This window comes from Lepisosteus oculatus, chromosome 3 (genome assembly GCF_040954835.1).
Source record: "Lepisosteus oculatus isolate fLepOcu1 chromosome 3, fLepOcu1.hap2, whole genome shotgun sequence".
NCBI classification, from domain to species: domain Eukaryota; kingdom Metazoa; phylum Chordata; class Actinopteri; order Semionotiformes; family Lepisosteidae; genus Lepisosteus; species Lepisosteus oculatus.
This window is the reverse complement of record NC_090698.1, coordinates 18,317,117-18,337,442: the sequence shown is the minus strand read 5'-3', so window position 1 is coordinate 18,337,442 and position 20,326 is coordinate 18,317,117. Positions and strand designations below refer to the sequence as shown.

At 37.3% G+C, this 20,326-nt stretch overlaps 2 protein-coding genes across 3 annotated transcripts in view; one reads left to right on the top strand and one right to left on the bottom strand.

Moving 5' to 3' along the window:
• The first annotated feature begins 108 nt into the window (after positions 1–108).
• idua (alpha-L-iduronidase) overlaps positions 109–20,326 on the top strand; it is a 40,837-nt gene continuing 20,619 nt past the window's right edge. The window contains exons 1-2 of the mRNA XM_015340053.2: positions 109–818; positions 2,426–2,566. Of these exons, the coding sequence (XP_015195539.2) occupies positions 682–818; positions 2,426–2,566 (278 nt within the window). The 5' untranslated portion in view covers positions 109–681. The remainder of the gene's footprint in view (positions 819–2,425; positions 2,567–20,326) is intronic.
• slc26a1 (solute carrier family 26 member 1) lies at positions 3,775–19,408 on the bottom strand. 2 transcript variants are annotated; one of them, XM_015340046.2, is made up of 3 exons: positions 19,300–19,408; positions 7,170–7,818; positions 3,775–6,947 (listed from the first exon to the last, which is right to left on the bottom strand). In XM_015340046.2, exons 2-3 carry the CDS (start codon positions 7,770–7,772, stop codon positions 5,424–5,426), a joined length of 2,127 nt encoding a protein of 708 aa, XP_015195532.2. In that variant the 5' UTR covers positions 7,773–7,818; positions 19,300–19,408; the 3' UTR covers positions 3,775–5,423. The 2 variants fall into 2 exon arrangements, with proteins under 2 accessions (XP_015195532.2, XP_006627221.2); XM_006627158.3 differs by lacking the exon at positions 19,300–19,408 and adding an exon at positions 14,424–14,635.

Here is a 20,326-nt window from a genome sequence, read left to right as displayed (position 1 = left end):
AGTCTGATTGGATAATAATCCACCAATCATCTTAAATAACCGCCCTGTTTCGATTACGTCAGTGAGGGCAAGAGTCACCTTCTCCCCCATGGTTGTTGAGGGCATATCGATGGTGTTAGTCGGATGTATACGGATAAAGATAATGGTTAGGATTAGTTTATGCTAGATCCATGTATTCTATATTCTGGTTATTGCATTGACGCCAGGGAGACATAACAAAAGTGTGCAGATAAATTCAGGAAATTAAAATATTTTTGAAAACTTTCTGAATGCAATTTTACGCATATTTAAGTAACCTGTCTTGCAGATAACACGTGCAGTAGTCATGCATTCATTTACTCTGATATTCCAGTTATGTATAGCTATTTTTATGCATTAATTTCACTATTAAGACATATCTTTGTTGATAATATACCTGACTTTACTCGTGAACGACATATCACATGATTAGGTCATGTGATGAAACCCAGAAGGGATATATTATATCTCTGCAAGATTTTCGGAAGTTCAGTTTCATCTTTATCGAAAATTCAGTTTGGTGGTTCATCGAGAACGGAGAGATGATGTAAAATACGTTTCAATGGCAACTATGAAACATAATGTGTTGCAAAGTAGCAAATCATGTCTGCTCTAATTCAAATGCGTATACAGGAATTCTAAACTCTTAAAGGATATTTTAATATGAGTTTTTTAAAGGTACTGTCGGTGTTACTGCTGTTAGTGTTACAAAAGACCACCGCTTCTTTGTATACAATTACAGTGGACGCAAAAAAGCCTGAAAGAGATTTGAAGCATTTCTGGAAAAGCACCGGGTTTTGGTAGGTCTTGATTTCTTTGCACGTCTTGCTTTGAAAACGCAAGTTTCCATCATTCAGTACGGAACGAGCTAGTCATCTGTAGTCAAACACAATATGTAAATGTTTCCATGTCTTTTAAGTCTCTAATTATTAATTAATCGTTGGCATTTTTTGTTAGAGTAGCAACGATTTTAAGGGCAAGCCCATACACATACAGTATGTACAGTATCTTGTTTTGCTATGCATAGACATACAAAAGTATTCACCCCTCTGAAAAATGTCCTCGTTTTTTTGCAGTCTAATATTGCAGTCATGACACTTTCTATATTGTTTAGAATCTACACTATCTACTCCAAAGTGATAAAACTGATACCAAATATTAATATGTGATACACTGGATACGTATTTAACCTTTGCTGTGAAAACCTTAAATCACTTTATGTCCAAAAAGTCTAGTTCACAGAACTAGTGCAGTGGTGTCTGTGTTTAATCAAAGTGGCAAAACGTAACTTTAGAGTAAATGTGTCTAAGTAAATTGCTTTAGATTTTCTGTTTCATGACTTTAATTTTCCCCAGAACTCCTATTACATCTGTATACGTTTTGCTAGGAAGAAGCTTCCACTGAGTGCTAATGTAAGGAGCTGAATAATTTCTTACACTTGCATAGCGCTTTTTCTGGACGCTCCACTTAAAGCGCTTTACAGGTATGGGGGACTCTCCTCCACCACCACCAATGTGCAGCATCTACCTGGATGATGCGACGGCAGCCATAGTGCGCCAGAACGCTCACCACACATCAGCTATCAGTGGGGAGGAGAACAGAGCGATGAAGCAAATTCATAGATGGGGATTATAAGAAGGCCATGATTGGTAAAGGCCAATGGGAAATTTGGCCAGGACGCTGGGGTGACAGCCCTACTCTGTTCTAGAAACACCCTGAGATTTTTAATGATCGCAGAGAGTCAAGACCTTGTTTTTACGTCTCATCAGAAGGACAGCGCATTTTTACAATATAGTGTCCTCTTCACTATAGTGGGGCTTAGGACCCACACAGAATGCAGGGTAAGCGCCCCCTACTGGCCCCATTTACACCATCTGACAGCCATGACTACTCTAATCTCTCCATCTGTGTTCTCAAAGACTGTTTTCCAAACTCATAAATCAGAAAGACTACAGAAACCAAAATTATCCTGCAGCTAGGATCACACCTTCCCCCTTCTGTTAACGACAGACTACTTTTCTTCTAAAATTCTCTCTATTCATTGCAGGTTTCATTTCACACCTCTCTACACCTATTCTGACTTCACACCTCTTGATTGGCCTCTCTTTTTGTCCCCTGCTCCCGCCTCTCGCTCCTCCTCCCAACCTTTTTTCTCCCGCTACTTTACCTTTGCCTACTGCCCTGTCTCTCTCACACTTGAAGAAGGCTCCATGGCCGAAACGTTGTGTTCTCTTTCTTCTTTTTTTCAGCATGGAATAAACCTATTACTTGTTCCTTTGCAGCCTACACATGCGGAAGCAGCTACCCACCTGTAATAATAATAATAATTATAATAATAATAATGATAATGATGATGATGATGATGTATTATTAGTAGTTGTAAATACTGTGCATCTTGCTTTTTTAGCCCTCCTCTGCCTCATGATACAGCTGACAAATATGTCCTGAGTAAGGACCAGCAGATGAACCTGGCATATATTGGCTCCATCCCCCACAAAGGCATCGAACAGGTTCGGATTCATTGGTTGTTGGAGCTTGTCACCGTGAAGTAAGTCTTTCATAACTTAGGCTTACACTTTCCTAGTTACAACCTCAACCTCTGCTTTCATCTGCAGGATTATACCTGTAACTTGAAGTATATATTTGAGTAGCAGCCCTTGCACCACTAAGATGTGTTTTTTGTAGTTAGTTCTTAAAAAAGATCGTCTTAGCAAGACGCAAATTAATCAATATATTTAACATAGCAGGGGGAATTAACAAAATTATTTTTAAAAAGTAATTCTGAAAGGGAGAAGTTCAAATTTTCCTGCATCGTGTATTAGCTGTTAGGCTGTTCCTATTCTGCATGCCAGTGAAAACTAATACAAGGAAGTGGTGATTGAGCACGTCTTTCAGTTGTTCATCAATTTTGTTTGGTAAATACATGATCGTTTCATCTCCTAATGGACTCCCAGAAAAAAAACGCATTCCAATATACCACAAATTTTGTGCTGTGCTAGTGTAGTGTTACATACTGTATATACAAAGTTTTGCTGACTGGAGCTTCTTTAATAGATTTAGTGCAGGTTTTGTATAAATGGCAGCATAAAAGGCAAGTATCCAGCCTTGTTCAATAGAGGATGTTGTATTCTCTGTGTTAATTTGGCCCTTGACCTCTGTTCTGCTAACTGACTGCTAATGTATTTAGTTCATGCTTTGGTTTCATTATGAAGTCTTCCACTTAACAACAAATCTCCTTAGTTAACTGTAAGTCTCTTCTAAAAGAAATTCACACAGACCCATGGAATGAAGAATGAGAGGTGAAATTCTGTAGAATGCAACAGTGGTCAAACATATTATTGAATGAACAGATGCTGCAGAGCTATGTACAGTATACAGTTTATACTGTAGATTGTAATTGCTAATATGGTATGCTAAGTTTTGTTAAAATCTGGCTGTCGGAAATAAAATGAAGAAAAGCAGAGCTCAGGCTTATAAAAATACCAAGTTAACAAAAATTGCATTTGAATACATAGCATCTTTAGGTAGCAACGAAGAAAAAGGGTCCACACACCTGAATTTGCTAATCATCAAATTATAATGATCTTATTTATTGTCTGTTACACATATACATGGAATATGTATCAAGGGGGTTTGTGTTTTTATTTGTTAGAGTGAGCTGCTTTACATTAAATGCCCAGAACATTGCCAAAGCCAAAGTGTATCGCAATTACCTTGTAAAGACATCACAGCAAAACACACAATTCAGACACTTCATGAGTTTTAGCAGCTGAGAATTTTTATTTATAATCTTTCCTTTGATTCTTGGAATGATTTACAGGTATTATTTTTTAAATCAGAGGTGAAGGGCTTTGTTTACTTCTACACAGTTTGTTGTGGAACCATTTGATGGAACTGCACTAAACTAGCAATTACCCAACTTTTATGAAGAATCTAATCCAGTAAATGAATGACATAGTTGTTTGAACACTGGACTTGGTTTAAAAATAAATGTATCAGTCAGTTTGTTAGTGTAATAACCAAATTTTAAAAAGAATGATAACTGATATAAATGACAATTTAATTATTTACTATTCATTCCAATTTATGATTTTTGTGCAGTTTCTAAGACAAAACAGTCTGTCCCCATCCTGTGTTTTTTTAACTGCATCTGTTCACTGGATGTATTAAATTACAATTTCAGGGCTATTTATAATCACTCTGAGTGTTTCTTTATTAAATGAGTAGATAAGTGAATTTGTTTTAAGTGGAAGTTTTCATTACAAAAATGTCATAATTATCTTCAATCAAAACCCACTCGTACAGCTGACAGAAGGCTGACTGGGTAATGAGATCAGCACAATGGTGCAGTGTTTCATTCTCTGATCTGTTCATAGTTCTGTGAATGTTGTGCTTTTATTCCGGAATCCTTGTGTCTCTTTCATAAATACAGCAGAAACTGTGATAACTTTGCTTGAAAGGAGCTTCAAACATTTTCGTTTTTTTTCAACTTTTTACAGATATTCTTTATTTTATTGGGATTTAAAAGCAGTGCATTTTGTATATGATAAAATATGTGTCTGACATGTTGTGTATAATACAGACTCATTCACTGAAACCTGATAGGGGCTTTGGCTGATGAGAAAATGGTTGTATCTCCTCTGATTTACTGTAGTTCCTGGAGACTCTAAGTTGATTATCTAAGTTTTGTTGCCATTCTTGTCTGTCCTGGTATACTCTCAAACTAAAATGAAAAAGTACAAAAAACAAAACTTGCAGGTTAATGCCCAGATTGCTATGAAACCTCTGGCACCCCCTGCTCTCAGATATTCTAACCTATGATACAAAGATAGTGCCAAAGATAACCAATCCACTGTAGGATTTAGTACTGACATTTAAGAAGAGGCTCTGGCTCTGTGTCAACAGATAAGGCATTATGGTTAAGTTTTGTAATTTCCCTGGCTTCTGAGTGTTAAGATAAAGGGCAGAGTGTAAGAAACTGGTAGCAGTCCTTTTTATGAGTTTGTCTTGAGGTGCTTTGCATGCTTTACTTTATTTTGATTGCTACTCTAAGCCAAGATTCTTCGTCAACTTGATGGTAACATTTCACAAATTATTCATCAGAAAAAAATATTAATTAGAAATAATTATTAATTAAAATGAGTTGATGCTCAGAAATAAAGTAAAATTATTCAGTAGTTTCTAAAAGGGTACATACAATTAATTATTTTGTATCAACTTTGTAATCAATGGGAGGAAAATAATTCTGATATAAAGAAGTATGCAACAAAGGCTTTCATGTGCTTTTGTTATGTTTTCTCCTGCATCTTGGGTGAATATTAACCTCATCAGTTGCATTGAGTGTTGTTCACACATAGATCATTTGGAACTCCTGTTTATACACACCATTTCCCTTACTGGCAGTACTACACGACTGATTGACTGACTGCAGGTTCTCTGCTGTTAGCAAAGAGAACAGCACTATGAACTGAATAAAATGACAAGTTGCTGATATCTTTGTCATCTGTCCCAAAGAAGCCCCCCCGTTTTAAAGAATCTATCACAGAAGGATTACAGCAGGCTAGGATGATGCTAACACCAACTTCTTTGTACTCTTTGAGAACTCCCTTAAAGGTTACAATCCCTGTGCTATCCAAGAATGGAATAGAACAGCAGTCTAAGATAATAGTGTGAAAGTCCAGCTCTTGGGAAACTAAGCTGGTAGTGACATCTCCATTGTTTTTTTCTAAGCAGTTTACCGTGACCTGCTTGTTAGCCAACTCTTTGGCCTTTTTCTCTGCTTTCCTCCTCTTAGTAACCTCTAGGAAGGGCTCCAGCCCCACAGCCTTGTACAGTGACTTCAGGAAAAAATCCTTGTTTGCGTAGTACAATGGTGCCTGGAAGCGGAAAATCTTCACTTTTGGCACTACCAGAAGGTTATCATACTCTCCACTGTCTTCATAGAAGACAGTGTCTTGGATCTGGCTCAGAATGGCCACTTGGGGAACCTGCGTCCGTACCAATATGCAGAGCATGGAGAAGATGACTCCAACCAGCAGTCCCATTTCCACACTGATCAGAGCTGATGATAGCATGGTGATGGACCAGACAATGGCATCCACCTTGTTAAGGTGCCATTGCTTGGGCACATCCCGGAACTTGCGCAGGGCACCTCTCAAGCTGACAATGATAATGCAGGCCAGAACACACTTCTGCAGGGAGTAGAAGAGAGGTGCAAAGACTAGGAGGATCAGAAGGACAACCAAAGCACTAATAATGCTGGAAACCTGTGTTTGGCAGCCGGTGGAGTCTTTCACCATGGTTTTGGCCAAAGCCGCGCTGGTGGTGAAGCAGTGGAAGAAGGATGGTATGATGTTGCAAAACCCTATGGCCATCATCTCTTGGTTTGGTCTGACTGTGTAGCCATTCTTCTTGGCAAACATCTCAGAGAGTGAAACTGTGAATGCAAAGCTGATCACGGCAAGAGGAATGGCATCATACGCCACCCTTGGCATCAGCTCAAAACTAGGCACCTTTGGGGGAATGAAACCTGTTGGAATTGCCCCTGAGATACTGGAGCCATACAATCCGTTGAGATCGGTAAAATGGGACACCAGCGTCGCCACCGTCACCACCACCAGCTCAGTTGGTAAAGGGATCTTCAGGCGGTCCTTGTAGTGCTCGCCAAGCTCCTTTGCTCCCACCAGCACTGCGATGCAGATGGCACTAGTGATCATATCACAGAAGTTTGTCTTGTGGATATTCTTAAAGATATTGATCCAGGTGACGATTACAGTGCCAAATCCCTGGTGGCGTGGGATCTTGAGACCCAGTAGGTATTTGGCCTGCACAGTGAGAATTGTGAGTGAGGCACCGGTAGCAAAGCCATCCAGCATTGGTGCAGATAGATACACTGAAACAAAGCCCAGCTGGAAGACAGCCATCAGCACCTAGGATGAAATAAAATTCATGTGTAAGCCATGAAAGTTTTTGCATTGTATGTTTATTAATTTAATCTTCCATGTGCACCCACAAAAGTATTCACAGTTTAGTTTGCTGTTACTATATTGATGAGTTATTATGGACATTTCTTGCTTATTACAAAGTGAATGAAGAGCATTTTGACACCACTATTAGAGACTTTCATATTATTCATATTATTATGACTTTACCTGGTAAACTCCAGCTAGAAATGTCAAGGCCGCAGCAATGCTGATGGCATAACACTCTTTCCCACATTCCATGCTTAAATCCCCCAGGGTTAAGTTAATGGCAGAGACATTAGAGGTACCACTACTGTTCCATACGTCTCCAGAGTTCAGAGTGTCTGCCTTGTTGTCCTCACTCAGATCAAACCCAGCCAGATACATCTCTCGGTCCACAACCTGACCAACCATGAGGCTCATCAGGCTGAATATTCCCACAGACACGTGCCGAGAGGTCCCCATGAAGAAATAAATGATGTTAGCAAAAAAGGAAGTATACAAGCCATAGATTGGCTGAAGCCCAGCCAAAAGACAGTAGGCTATTGCCTGGGGAACAAGGATAATCCCCACGATGAGGCCTGACATGACATCACCCCAGACATACTCCTTAAATTTGTATTTGGGCAGCCACTGGACCACAGGAAAGAAGCCTGTGACATTGCTTTTCAGCTTTTTCGCTGAGCAGGAGAAGCTGCTGCTCAGTTTTTTCCGCAGTACTGCCTTCAGATCCCTTCTCCTGCGCGTTCTTCTCTCCAGATGGCAGACATTTTCACTGCCCTCTTCCTCCATTCTCTGCAAGAGCACTGGCTCGTCACTGCAATGTTAAGACCAGCTCCTGAAATGATAAACAATTCATAGTGAACCGGAGTGACTGGTTTGTCACTGGTGAGTTACAAATACAGCACTCTTACGTACATTTTGATCTACTAAATTTTGAGTTTTGAATTCCAGACGTGTTAAGCAAAAACCTTGCAGATAAAAAGGTTTCAACCTGGGAAAAGTGTCCACAAACATTCATGACGTATCCATTATCTTCAGTTTACAGTTTTCTTCTCCTGAAGACTTTTACAACTTTCTACAGATATACTTTTATTATTTTATTGAAATTTTAAAATAGTGCAATTTATTATATGATCAATACAATCATGAAGTGGAAATAGAAATGATTTTTTCAGCACCATAAATATTGATTCTTATTCCATCTAAAGCAAAGTTCTGTTTTTTCTTAATGTGATACTTGTCATAGTTTTCAGTGAGTATAATGATTACAACTATTGAAAATTATTGCAACATGTAGAGGACTGAGATCTCAGCTGAATTCCACTTTTTTATAATTTTACAGCAGCATTTATTTCACACAGAACGCACCCAAATAAGTTGCATTTTTAGGGCTGTAGACTATATATGAACCAGATACCAATGTTAAATATTTGCTGTGGGCACAATAAATAACATGAGGAAATAAGTGTTTAAATAGCTGCTCTGTTCTTGGGAACAGTGCCCTGAGAAACAGCATGATGAATATAAAATGTATTTGTTGATCTAAAAAGCTTAATGTAAAATCAAGCTTTACACAGTTTAGTGTATTAAAATTAAAAACCAGAAAACATTGTGCTGAGACCATCCTGACACATAGAGCAAATGTATTTTGAGATCTGTGAATTTGGTGTCCTCAGAGATCAGACCCTAAAAAAACACAGATACTGGGTCATATATTCATGTATAGTAGGTTAGTACCCATTGGTGCCCCTATGGATTTTAAGTTATTAATGATTAGTTTTAGGGGACTGATGTCACTTAGCCCCTTCTCCCACCGTAAAGTAGGTATATCAAAACTTAGATGATATTTTTGTGTCTGATGGGGCCCTAGTATAGATCCTTGTGCAGCCGGATGATATTTATATAACAAATATGGAAGTGTTGACAGAAAAGTAAACAATTTCACTGTGCATGCAGGCACTTAATTTAAAAACTAAGGGGCTTTAGCATCGCAACCACACATACAGCACACATTTATGTCCTGTAATGTGATTTTTAGTGCCCCATTGTCACTGTATTACCCAAATATTGTTTAAAATAGAGTAGCTAACTGGCACAAGACTTTTTAAGCATTTGTGAGAGAGTGTTACACGAAACATTTTCATTTGGCTTACCTTTTTGGACATGATTTAAAAAAAAATTGTTGCCTGTGCTTCAGCTATGAGAGCATGCTTCAGCCTAAAGGTTTGCTATCATGTGACAATCTAACTATCTAACTATCACAAGCCTGAATTACATTTGTAAATTGTACTTGATTGAGCACAAGCAAGAGTGTAATTGTCCTTATCTCTACGAGTAGGAAGGCAAATCTCAAAATAAAAGAAACATCTGTCAATTATAAAATCAGAATTAACTTGATGGGCTTGATGACATAATTTTGTATTGAGGTTCTAAAGACTTTCAAGCAGGAATGTTGCTTTTGCAGTCCATTTTTATGGACTGTTTGTGCATCAGTATACATACGTAATACTATTCGGAAATGTTCACTAAGCAATAGTTTTATAGACCTCAGATACTAAAGTACTTTACATATAGGAAAAGACCCATTTCACCACAGTGCAAGCAGCCCAGCTACTGTGTATATCAGATCAGGTGGAGAATTGAGAAATTGCTTTACCAAATGAATTAAGGGTCCTTAGGGAGGACAGACCTAGCTTGCTTGCATATTTTGTGACCATGTAGTGAGGATGTTGTTTTTTCACAGCACAGTGTCAGTGGGCACCATTGTGGAACACTGGATTAGGAAGTCAGGCCCATAGGAAAGAGCACCACCTTCAGGTTCACCAACACCACTTACAGCAGCTACCTGGTTTTCCTTGGGGGTCTCCTCTCCCAGTACCCCCAGGTCTAGCCTGGCTTAGCTTCTGAGACCTGACAAGATCAGGCCAGAGACTGGAAATGACGCTGTTAAATCCTGATCTGCGACACCAACTCTAATGGTTAGAGACTCGGCAAGACCTGGTCTAAATGATGCACAAAGATAGTGGAATTTAAGGGTGATTGGCTTATATCTCTTTGTACTCTAGTCATTGCTTTGGCGATATCTTGGCTTCCAAAACAAATAACAGATTTCCTCTTTAGAAATGTGCACAAGGCATCAACAGTAACCTGAATTTTTTTTGCTTCTGATCATCATTTAGATAGATAGATACTTTATTGATCCCATGAGGGAAAATTGCAGTGCAACAGCAGCTTAACACAGACAACACAACAACAGTGTAATGAATGATACAATAATAATAATAATAATAATACAATACAATCAGTGCAGTGAGAAGTGCACTAAGAAGAGTTACACACAGTCCAGAACACACAAAGAACAAACCAGAACAGAACAGTACACAAAAAAGTTGTATTGCACAATATGAATATAAATATAAATGTATTGCACAGGTCTCTGGCATATATTGCACAAAAACAGTTGTAAACGAGAAAAGAAAAAGATATATCAGTTTATTTTTTTCCTGCTTAAAGTAAGCCAGTTTAGTTTGTTTTCCTGTTTTTTGCACTTTCTGATGGTATCTCACTTAATTCCTGAAAGTATAACAGCATGCATATCATACAGAGACATCTCCGGCTCACACATGTGCCTACAATAGCTACTGATCTGAAATAACCCTAAAACTTAATCTTTTGTTTGTTCATAGACAAAAGATTAACTTAGGCTAAAACCTTCACACCCTATTATATCATATTTATGCTTATTAATGATCTTCCTTGACTCTTGGAGTAAATACGCCTTGAACTGTGAAAATAATTAATACCAGATTTTATACCTTCTCACTCATAAGAGCAGATACAAGTTTTAGAAGACAAAAGCAATCATTTAACATTTTAAGTGAAAATGAAGTACTTTCAAATAATGTGTTCTGGGCTCTTGTATAACTGTACTCCCAGTACCATAAATTTGAGATCTGTAAACATGTACAGATACTTGTGTTATCAAATTTGCTGCTTTAGTCTTGAAACACACATCATTGTTACAAAAAGTGAAGCTAACATTTTCCGGCTGCACATTTAGCCTTACATAAAGGAAACATGACATCTAACAGCATGAAATCAGCAGTCCTTGTTTGCAGGATAGCAGCTTGTCATGACAGAATTTATTTTAGGATTTCCAAGGAAATGGATCAATTGAGACACTTTCTCAGCGATTGCAAAAGAGCAGTCATTTAGTTCATAACAGGTGTTGCTCTGACTGTGGCAGAATTGTAATTGATTACATTTATTGTTGTGTATCAATGCATTGTATTTATGTATTTATACATGTATATCTGAAACATTTTTAAATAGTAGATGCTGCTCTGTTATTATTTCTTTAAAAATCACCTACTGTACAGTATGTGGCCTCAGTAATGAAAAATGACTATTGCATTTAAAGTGTTTAGATGTTTTCAATTTATATAATGAGCATCAAAATAAATGTATACTCTAACTACAACAAATTCAAAAGTTAGTATTAGGAAGATTACTTTTTGTAGCAGGTGCACTGGTATTTATTGAACAGGCAAGATGGGCAAATTCATTAAGCTGGATAACATTTGTCATCAACAGCATTTATCAACAGCAGGTATCCTGTGAAAGTCACAGGCTGATAACATGTGTGACCTCCAGTGGAATTAATGCAAGCTGTACATATGCTAATGCATACATTAGCAGATGGTGTCTGCAAGGGTTTTGTGCTCCATTCCTCTTACAGAGTCTGGACAAGCAGGTGCCTCTTCAAAAGTCTGAGTCCTAGATCCTCACATTTTCAGTGGGGCTCAAGTGTAGAAAGCAGGACACTCATAACATACCTGTTACTTTCTCATTTTGCAAAAACGTTCCTGCTCCATGAGCAGCATGAGGATGTGTATTGTTCTAGCAGCAAGGAGGTGAGGTTCCCAGACTTGATCAATGCAGTGCTGTGTAGTGCAAGTTGGCAGGAGGATCTAGCTGCTACAAGTGGAGTACTATAGCAGCTAGACCTTCCTGCAAACAAGTATATGTAGACCTCACTATTGATTTATCTGTTGTACACAACAATTGGCATATCATTCTGCACACCTGCATCATACTCACTGATGTCCATTACAACAATGTATACAAAATTGATTAATTACTAAAGAGGATCTGGCCCCACCACTGTACTGTAGCTCCTACATACTGTACCAATGGCATGGGAGCATTGTTCTCTTGATAAGGGACATATGTTGGTTACTTTCTGCATTTTTATTTTCTTGTTTTTCTTACTTGACATTTTACAGGTTAAATCAGCATTTCCCTTGGGCGTGTCATTACAGGTTCTTAAAAAATAGGCAGGTCCTAGCAAACAGACCACAAAACACAGCTGTAAGGTTTACAAACACACTAGTGCCTTTATTTACAATGCATGGAATTGAAACTACAAACGAAACACCAAAACAATAGCTTAAGTTATTTGAGCTCCAGACTACAATTCTTGAAGTACCTAACTAAAGTGGCCGAGCAACATAACTGCTTACCAGTCTCCAAATAAACAATTCTCAAAACCAATCTCTCAGATTTTTCTCAAATTCTTTCAGCTAAACATCTCTCTCTCCGAGTCTTTTAATCAGTCTTCCAAAAACTCAGTTTCATTTGTCCTTAGTGATGCATCCAGGGATTTGGGGTTGGGGGTTCAGCACCCCTCAAACTGACTGTTTTAAAAGCGAGAAGCAGAGGCTTATTATGTCAGTCACCTGGCCAATTGAATCCCTGCAACTGGTTAGGTGACTGATAACAGCAGCTCGTTCCCCCAGAGGAATTGGACAGTGCATATAGACATATTGCAACACACCTCACCCCTCCTCACACTCTAAAACACAAGCACATTATTATTGATGTTATGAACATTATGACTGTGAAACATGAAGGTCTTGCTCAGCTACACTCAGACGTTCTCCGGTTTTGTATTTTTTACGCCAACCAAACTTGAAAAATATTGTGTAACAAATACCATTCCCACAGAAGGAGTCTCAAAGTGTGAAGGTTACCTGTATTTTGTGTGTACACCCAATATGTAGCCCAATACTTGGGTAGCATGACAAAACTAATATATTTAAGCAAAACTTAAGTTTTCTTTTTTTCAGTCTTTTCCAGAAGTACGCAACATTCCATTTAATGTCTAAAGGCACACCAGTGTGCACCAATAGAGACCATTGGGTTGAATGATCTCTGTAAAACCAATTCTTTCACTGCTGAGGTGATTTAGTGGTTATGCATTAATCTGAGTCACTCCAGTGTGTCAAGGTCAGTCATGAGTGATCAATTGATCAATAACATTTGAACAATATCCATAATACATTTACATATTTTACTAACACCACACATGTGGTGTTAAAAGAGCAACAGCTTTTTTCATGCTTATTAGTCTATCATCATTGTCAGGTGCTGGTGATAGACTCGTCCCAAAAGAGCACTAACATCATGAGAGCAATGTTCACTTTAGTGCATCGCCTGCAAAGATTCAAGGATTTCTGAAAACATGCCGAAGGAAACTTCGAGATAAAAACTGATTTTGAAACGACTGAGTTTGTGTCAGTATTGCTGATTATACTCAGCATAGGAATCCAATTCCTGCCCCCAAGTTACCATCCATTTATAATATCTGCATTGTGTACACAAGTATCCATCTTAGGGTACTGTTTCAGTTTTTACTTGGGACACATGAACTCAGTCACTATATGTGGCCAACCTGGCAGCCCCCTTCTGGTGAGCATGCATGCCTGTTTTCATCAAGTAATTATCTTGTTTGATTATTCCTCCAGGTCCTGGTAATTATAATAAATGCAAATTTGGTTCTTAGATGTGTCTTGCAATCTCCATAAGTCATTTCATAAAAAAAAAAACTTCAACATGCAAATGATAATTGTAACTATAAATATTTTTGTTCAGAAGAATTTAATAAAAACATTTGTAAATTATAACTTTTTTTATTTGGCTAGCACTTTTATTCAAAATGACTCAGTTCAATTATACAGCAATTAGCTATTTTTAACTTTCAAGTTAAGAGTCCAGTGCTGTTGTATTTTGTTTAACAAAAAGGTCCAGATTTAAGATACCACAACAGTTGAACTGGAGTAGGTTAACTTTTTACAAGATAAAATATGTATTGCTCATTGCAAGACTAAGAATTCTTAATTAAAATTACAGAAGTTGTCAAATTAGCTGCCTCTGTTTACCAGATTATCCTATACTTTGTCTAATCTAGAATAGACAAATTAAAAAGCAATAGATTAACTGTTACCATAGCACATCTGCTCCAGATTTCTGGAAGTTTTATAAGACCAATTGTCTTCTCTTGAATAGCATGCACTGATTCTCCTTTCAATTCTAAAACATACATTTCAAATGCAATCGTTAAACAATGGCCCTTGTAATGTACACAGAAGAGCAACTCACCCACTCAGAGCTTGTAGCTCCTTGTCAGAAGATTGCAGAACTAAGACACATTGTGAGATCAGGAGATGGGAGGGAGAGATGGGAGGGAGAGAGGTGGAGAAAAACAGAGACAAGGGATTCATGCACTCCTGCTTCTCATACAGTCTCGCTCTGAGGGAATGAGTAGTGAGCTAGTGACCTAAGTAGCACCCTGTGAGGATGTGTTTCATGTGATATTCGTAAAATCGTAGGCAGTGCCTTTCCTAACAGCAAGTAATATTATAGGCTGTTTGAATAGGGGGTGTGGATGGATCACCAATGTGGCTAGCCTGTTTTTCTCTCTTTTTAATGCACTCAAATCCTTTTTCGGATTTAGCCCTCATGCAGTCTGATCAAGGGCAATAGGGCAGTACAAGTCAATATTTTACTGACTAACCTGCCTTATCTTTCAAACCAACGCTTTCCTGTTTTTGGTAGACAGCCATGCTGAAGCAATTGCAGTGCAGATATGTCAGTGTACCACCTGTATTTTGTTTGCCTGAAGCAGAAGTTAGTTACAAGCCTTGGATTTATCTACATTTCATTTAACAATAGCAATGTGTTTTGCTCCATTGATGAGCAATGCAATGGGTAATTAGTTGTTCTAAAACATCGCCTGCTAATGTTAGGATATTCAAGTGATATTCAGGTTGAGCCCATATTGTGTAGGAGGTGCACCAGTAGCTTGACAAATCAGAATACTTGTTAAAACTGGTAAGAACAGGTCATGTCCTGTATTTGAGTATTTTGAAATCTAAGATTAGTTCATCTTTTATATTTTCTTTTGAAATCCAAGTCACATAGTTGTTTTTCAACAAGGATATAAAAAGTGTTTTCTTCTTTCAGAGACCAGATAGATGCCCTATTTTAAAGGCCTGGTGCATCTCTTCTCTGATGTAGTTATTTTAAAGGCGTACACAGGCTACATGATGCGGATGTTATTTTGAAATTAGCATTGAAGTGCCAACTCTCCTTTCTAATGCATCTCTTTGTCCAAATCCACTTCTATTGCAGTTTTTCTGAGTCCTGGCTTAAGCCTGTTCGCAACACATTTGTCACTCCTCGGTGTGGTTTAAAATGCCCTGCTGAATTCACTCTCCATAAGAATATGAAACTCTGCAAAATAAATTAGTTTGCAATGTATGTATTTTCCCTGTTGTGAGTTTACTCTCACATATGTACTGCTCCTTGATAAATTAGAGAAAATATATTCTGATTCACTGTTTTAAAGCCATATGAAAAGGAGGATTGAAAAAAAGACTACCTTCACACTGCAAGAAACATTAAAGCTGCTGACCAACCAAAGCCAATTGGTTTGCTGTGCCAGTAGTACACTTTAAACACTTGATCTATTGCTGGAATCACAAGAGACATTCTGTTTGAATTCCGTTTGAATCAATTGCTGGATGATACGGAGAGAGACATACATCCACATGAAAAGTGTGCTTTCATTTCTGTAAATGTGTTGTTGGGTGTTGAAGCAGAAACTGTGACTGAACATGTGACACTGCCTTCTTTGTTATATAGTGGGTAAAACTTATTTTTCTATTACCATGGATAAATGAGTGTGCTGTTTCTGGAATGACAGCATGCATCCTCAATTAAAAACATGAAAGGAAAATAACTCACTACTACTTTTGAAAGCACTGTCTCCTTTACAACCTTATAAATCTTAATGGGATTGAAAAGAAAAATCCTTTTGGAAATTTTGTAATATTAATCTCTGAGATTAATATTACCTCTTAATAGATTGCCTAGATGCCTTTACTTTTTCTAAAATGATGTTAAGAACTTTTCATATGAAATTTTAATGGGCCATATAAGGGAAAGCATCTGTTCAAACTTTTTACAGGTATGAAAGATTTTTAATTTTAATTTCTCATTTTAACTTTTAAATCATTGAACATTTTTTTCATCCTCTCAATTTAAATGTTTATGAAGTACTTCAGAATCACATTGACTTATCAATGAGAGATGACTCGGACTATAGCTATCATAATCACAGCAGCAGTAACTTCGTGGGAGGAAGTAGGATCACGTTGGTCATAGTTAAGAATGTTTGCATAAAAGCTGGAGACTGAAGTCTTATTCTAACTCACTGTCCAATAGTCCTTCAGGTGACTCACAAATGAAGCATTTGATTTACAATTTTGCCTGTGACTGTTAGTGCTCATACTGTGTTGATTTCAATTGGGGTGCTTATAAATGACGCAGTTTGTCTGCTTACAAAAAATATAACCTCAGCAGTTACATGGCACATGCTTTATGATACTCTGTACCTAATGACTGAGAAAATAATTCTGCTTTTTTGTTTTTTTAAAGGAGCGGTATGAATCCTCAAAAGAACATATGTATTCGTTAGACTGCAGCAAAACTGAATTACATTTTAAACAGTGCAAAGCATATAACATGTAACTAGTAGTTCAGGTGGGTAGCTGCATCAGCATGCGTAGGCACCTGAAGAAGGCTCCACGGCCGAAACGTTGTGTTCTCTTTCTTCTTTTTTTCAGCATGGAATAAACCTATTACTTGTTCCCTAACATGTAACTATGTTTTAAGCAGGACCACCACAGTAACTACCCTAGATGCTGACTGTAAGCAAAAACCATCATGCATTAAATAGTACAAAAAAATAAAGGTAAAGTCCACACCAGAGCTACTACAGCTCATCGGACCTGAACTCTGTATCGAACCATCTTTCTGTATCGTTAAGAGGACAAAAAAAAAAACACGACCCCCGAGGCAGTTTACCATGTTGATAGCCGGGTGGATAGGAGCAACTGGGGTAAAGTACCTTGTTCAGGCTCAACATAGGTGTCTGCAGCAGGGATTAGAACATACTGTACAATACACGGCTATGTACGGGTCCAGTGTTTTTCATTTTGTTGCAAGTTCAGAAATGATTGTAGTAATAGTCAGAAAAATGACAGACTAATGACAGACGAATATTTTAAATTACAATGGCTCATGCCATTTTCCTAGTGCAGTATCACCCTACACTGTGAAGTAGCAATGCTAACCACTGCACCAATGTACCACCCCAAATCCAGACATTACTTCTGTTATGGCGTCTGCTGAGTAGCACACAATAAGATGATATCTACTGACCTAAGCTCAACTCACAGGCATGTTTTTTATTTTGTATTAGTTTTTGATTGCTAGTGTTTCTCAATTTAAGAGTAGTCTGGCCAAACGTAAGTTATTATTATAAGTAAAACCCCTTTTTCTGTTAAATGGTTGCATAAGCCTAGTTCATTTAGGTCATCTTTCAGTGTGGTGTGAGGGATAAGTTCACGAGAGCTGTTCTTTCCTTCCCTGTGTTCCTAAATTTCAGATACAGTAGCTACACTGCGGGAAACTACTGTCTCACACCGTGATGCAACTCATCTTAATATTATTCCTTTACATTCAGTTTTCATGTTCTTTAATGTTACATCTTCATAACTGACAAAATATTTAGCTGTTATTTTTATTACTCTGTACAGCTCTGATTTTACTAAAGGAATAATAGTATGTGTACATAATTGATGAATTGATGATACAGCTGCATCTTTAAAACATGCATTTGGATGTGATTATATTATGGTCTTATCACTCTGCATATATCAGTTAATGTATGAGAGTAGTCTAATATCTGTATGAATTGAATCCTAAGGCTTTTTCAGTTTCTGTCACACAGTATTTTAGTTTTCATACAGGCAATTGTCACCATACCATAGTACAGTGTTCGTGTACAAATTAGGGGATATTTACGTAAAGACACAAGCTTGTGTGAGTGATTCTAATGCATTGAAGAAAAATAATTTAGGAATATTATTTGTAGACTATATATCCTGGTTATCTGTATCATAGAGCCTCATATGTGCTAGCAACACAGGCCATAACTAAGACTTAGATGACTATCATCCTTTGTTAAAAAGTATTTCTTGGGCAAATTCAAGAAAACGTTTGTATTTTAGCAAATTTTAAATTGTTTAATTAATGTAGAATTAATATATGTTTTACTTTCTTCTTGGAAGTACTATCAGTGTCTGAATTTCATAATTAATATTTAAAAACTTCTCCACAGTGATGTTTGACTTCAGTCTTTATGGAAAAACTGCACACAATATGAAATAATTTGCAAAAACTGGACTTATTATATATAATTATATATAATTAACCAATAAAATCTCACACTTTTTCAATATTAGTTCTATTTTAATAAATTAAATAAATGTGCTTTATTAATTAATTATTTTATTAATTAATTAAGTTGTACTGAGTCTTTAATGGTGCTGTTCTTATTTTGAAATTTGAAGAACTAAGGTGGGAAAATATAGGAAGACTGTAAAAAACATGAGAGATGACCCCAGAAGTTTGACATTACAGCATCACACACACCGTCACTAATAATCACTCCCGCCCAGGCCATATCAAGCCAGTCTTCATTCATGCTTGCATTCATTTACATAGTTATTGACAGGTGCAGCAATTACAATATTCTAAAATGTTTTTAATACTAAATGAGATATTGAAAATCCACTAAATAGGCAAACTGCTTTGCTTTTTCTGCATTTTTTTCCTTTCTAATTCCAAATAAGCTAATCATATCTACTGTACATTTAAACATGAGAATTGAAAACCAGAGCAGGGTGTTGAAGTTGTTCAAACATAAATAAGAAGCCCTGAGGAATTATAGTTCATACAGTATGTAAACAGTGACCAGCATGTTCTTTGAGTAATACTTTCTGTTCTCGTGCACCTCCGGTTATGTTTATGTCTCAGTAGTTGCTGCTTCTGTTGAGAACATACTGTAGGCTGCAAGAGAATGCAAAATGATATATCCTTCTCTGTAAAAAAAGACATAAAGGCTTACCCTTTTCATCTAAGCCTTTTCTCTTTGTTGCTGCTGTCTGTTCCATGCCTTCGTTGCTGGGGGATGCCATCTGCTCTGGCTGAGGTCTGCAATAGAGCGCCAGTCTGCCGCTAGTGGATGCTTCAGCAAGACGTAGGCCTCATTCTCCTGTCAGAGAGCAGTAGGCCTTCCTCTGCAGGGACAGTTGCCATGGATACTTATGTTATTACTGCACTGCCACACAGATCAATGGTAAATGGAGTCTCTGTATAAAAAGTACCATACAGTGTTTTTAAGTCCTAGAAACCCACCAACACTACAGATCCTCAATGAAGCCACAATCTTAAGTCACTTATATTAAAATTAGTGCAAGTATTTTGCAGACAAAGTGTACAACTAATTTTAATAGCAATTAATGATTGCATCTCACCAGTAAATGTCTTTCCTCCGTTTTTTGTGATCTTGCACACATGTAGGATACATACATGAGTTTAAATAATCATGGGGAAACACTGGTATGTGGCGGTGCCAGTGTAAGACTGGGCTTTCTCAAAATGACAAGCTTTGTCTGGGTGTTCACTTTCTAAGACACAAAGATTTAGGCACAATTTAATTGGTATATAGATTGAAGATGAAGGGTTGTGAATGAGATATCAATGTAGTTCTGACCTACAAAAAATTAGAGCACATTAGGAGAAGGTTGGAATATTTAGATTTTAAGTCTAAAGGGTGCCTCTTCTGACACTGCTTCTCTGCTGTATGAAATGTGGTGAAGGACTGTTGTATCTGGAATCATACTCTCCTACTATTTCATCTTTAAAAAGGTAAAGGTTAACGATTCTCCAAAATGTTTTATTTTAAAAAGACGATATCCAAAATTACTTCTCCAAAGCTTCTTATGCTTGTGTGTTGTCTAAAATGTACTAAAACTTTTAAGTACTCTTTAGTTCAAGAAAATAATTATTGATTAATTCTTTAATGATCTTCTCATTTCATAACGTAGTTTAGTGTTTGGTGATTACAGGTTTATGGTGCCCTGTAATGACAG

Bases quoted from the DNA above. Each gene is read 5' to 3' on its own strand.
- slc26a1 (XM_015340046.2), bottom strand. From the start codon at position 7,772: ATGGAGGAAGAGGGCAGTGAAAATGTCTGCCATCTGGAGAGAAGAACG. The intron at 6,948-7,169 runs GTAAAGTCATAA...ATTTCATCCTAG, and splicing joins TTCTAGCTGGAGTTTACCAG to GTGCTGATGGCTGTCTTCCA.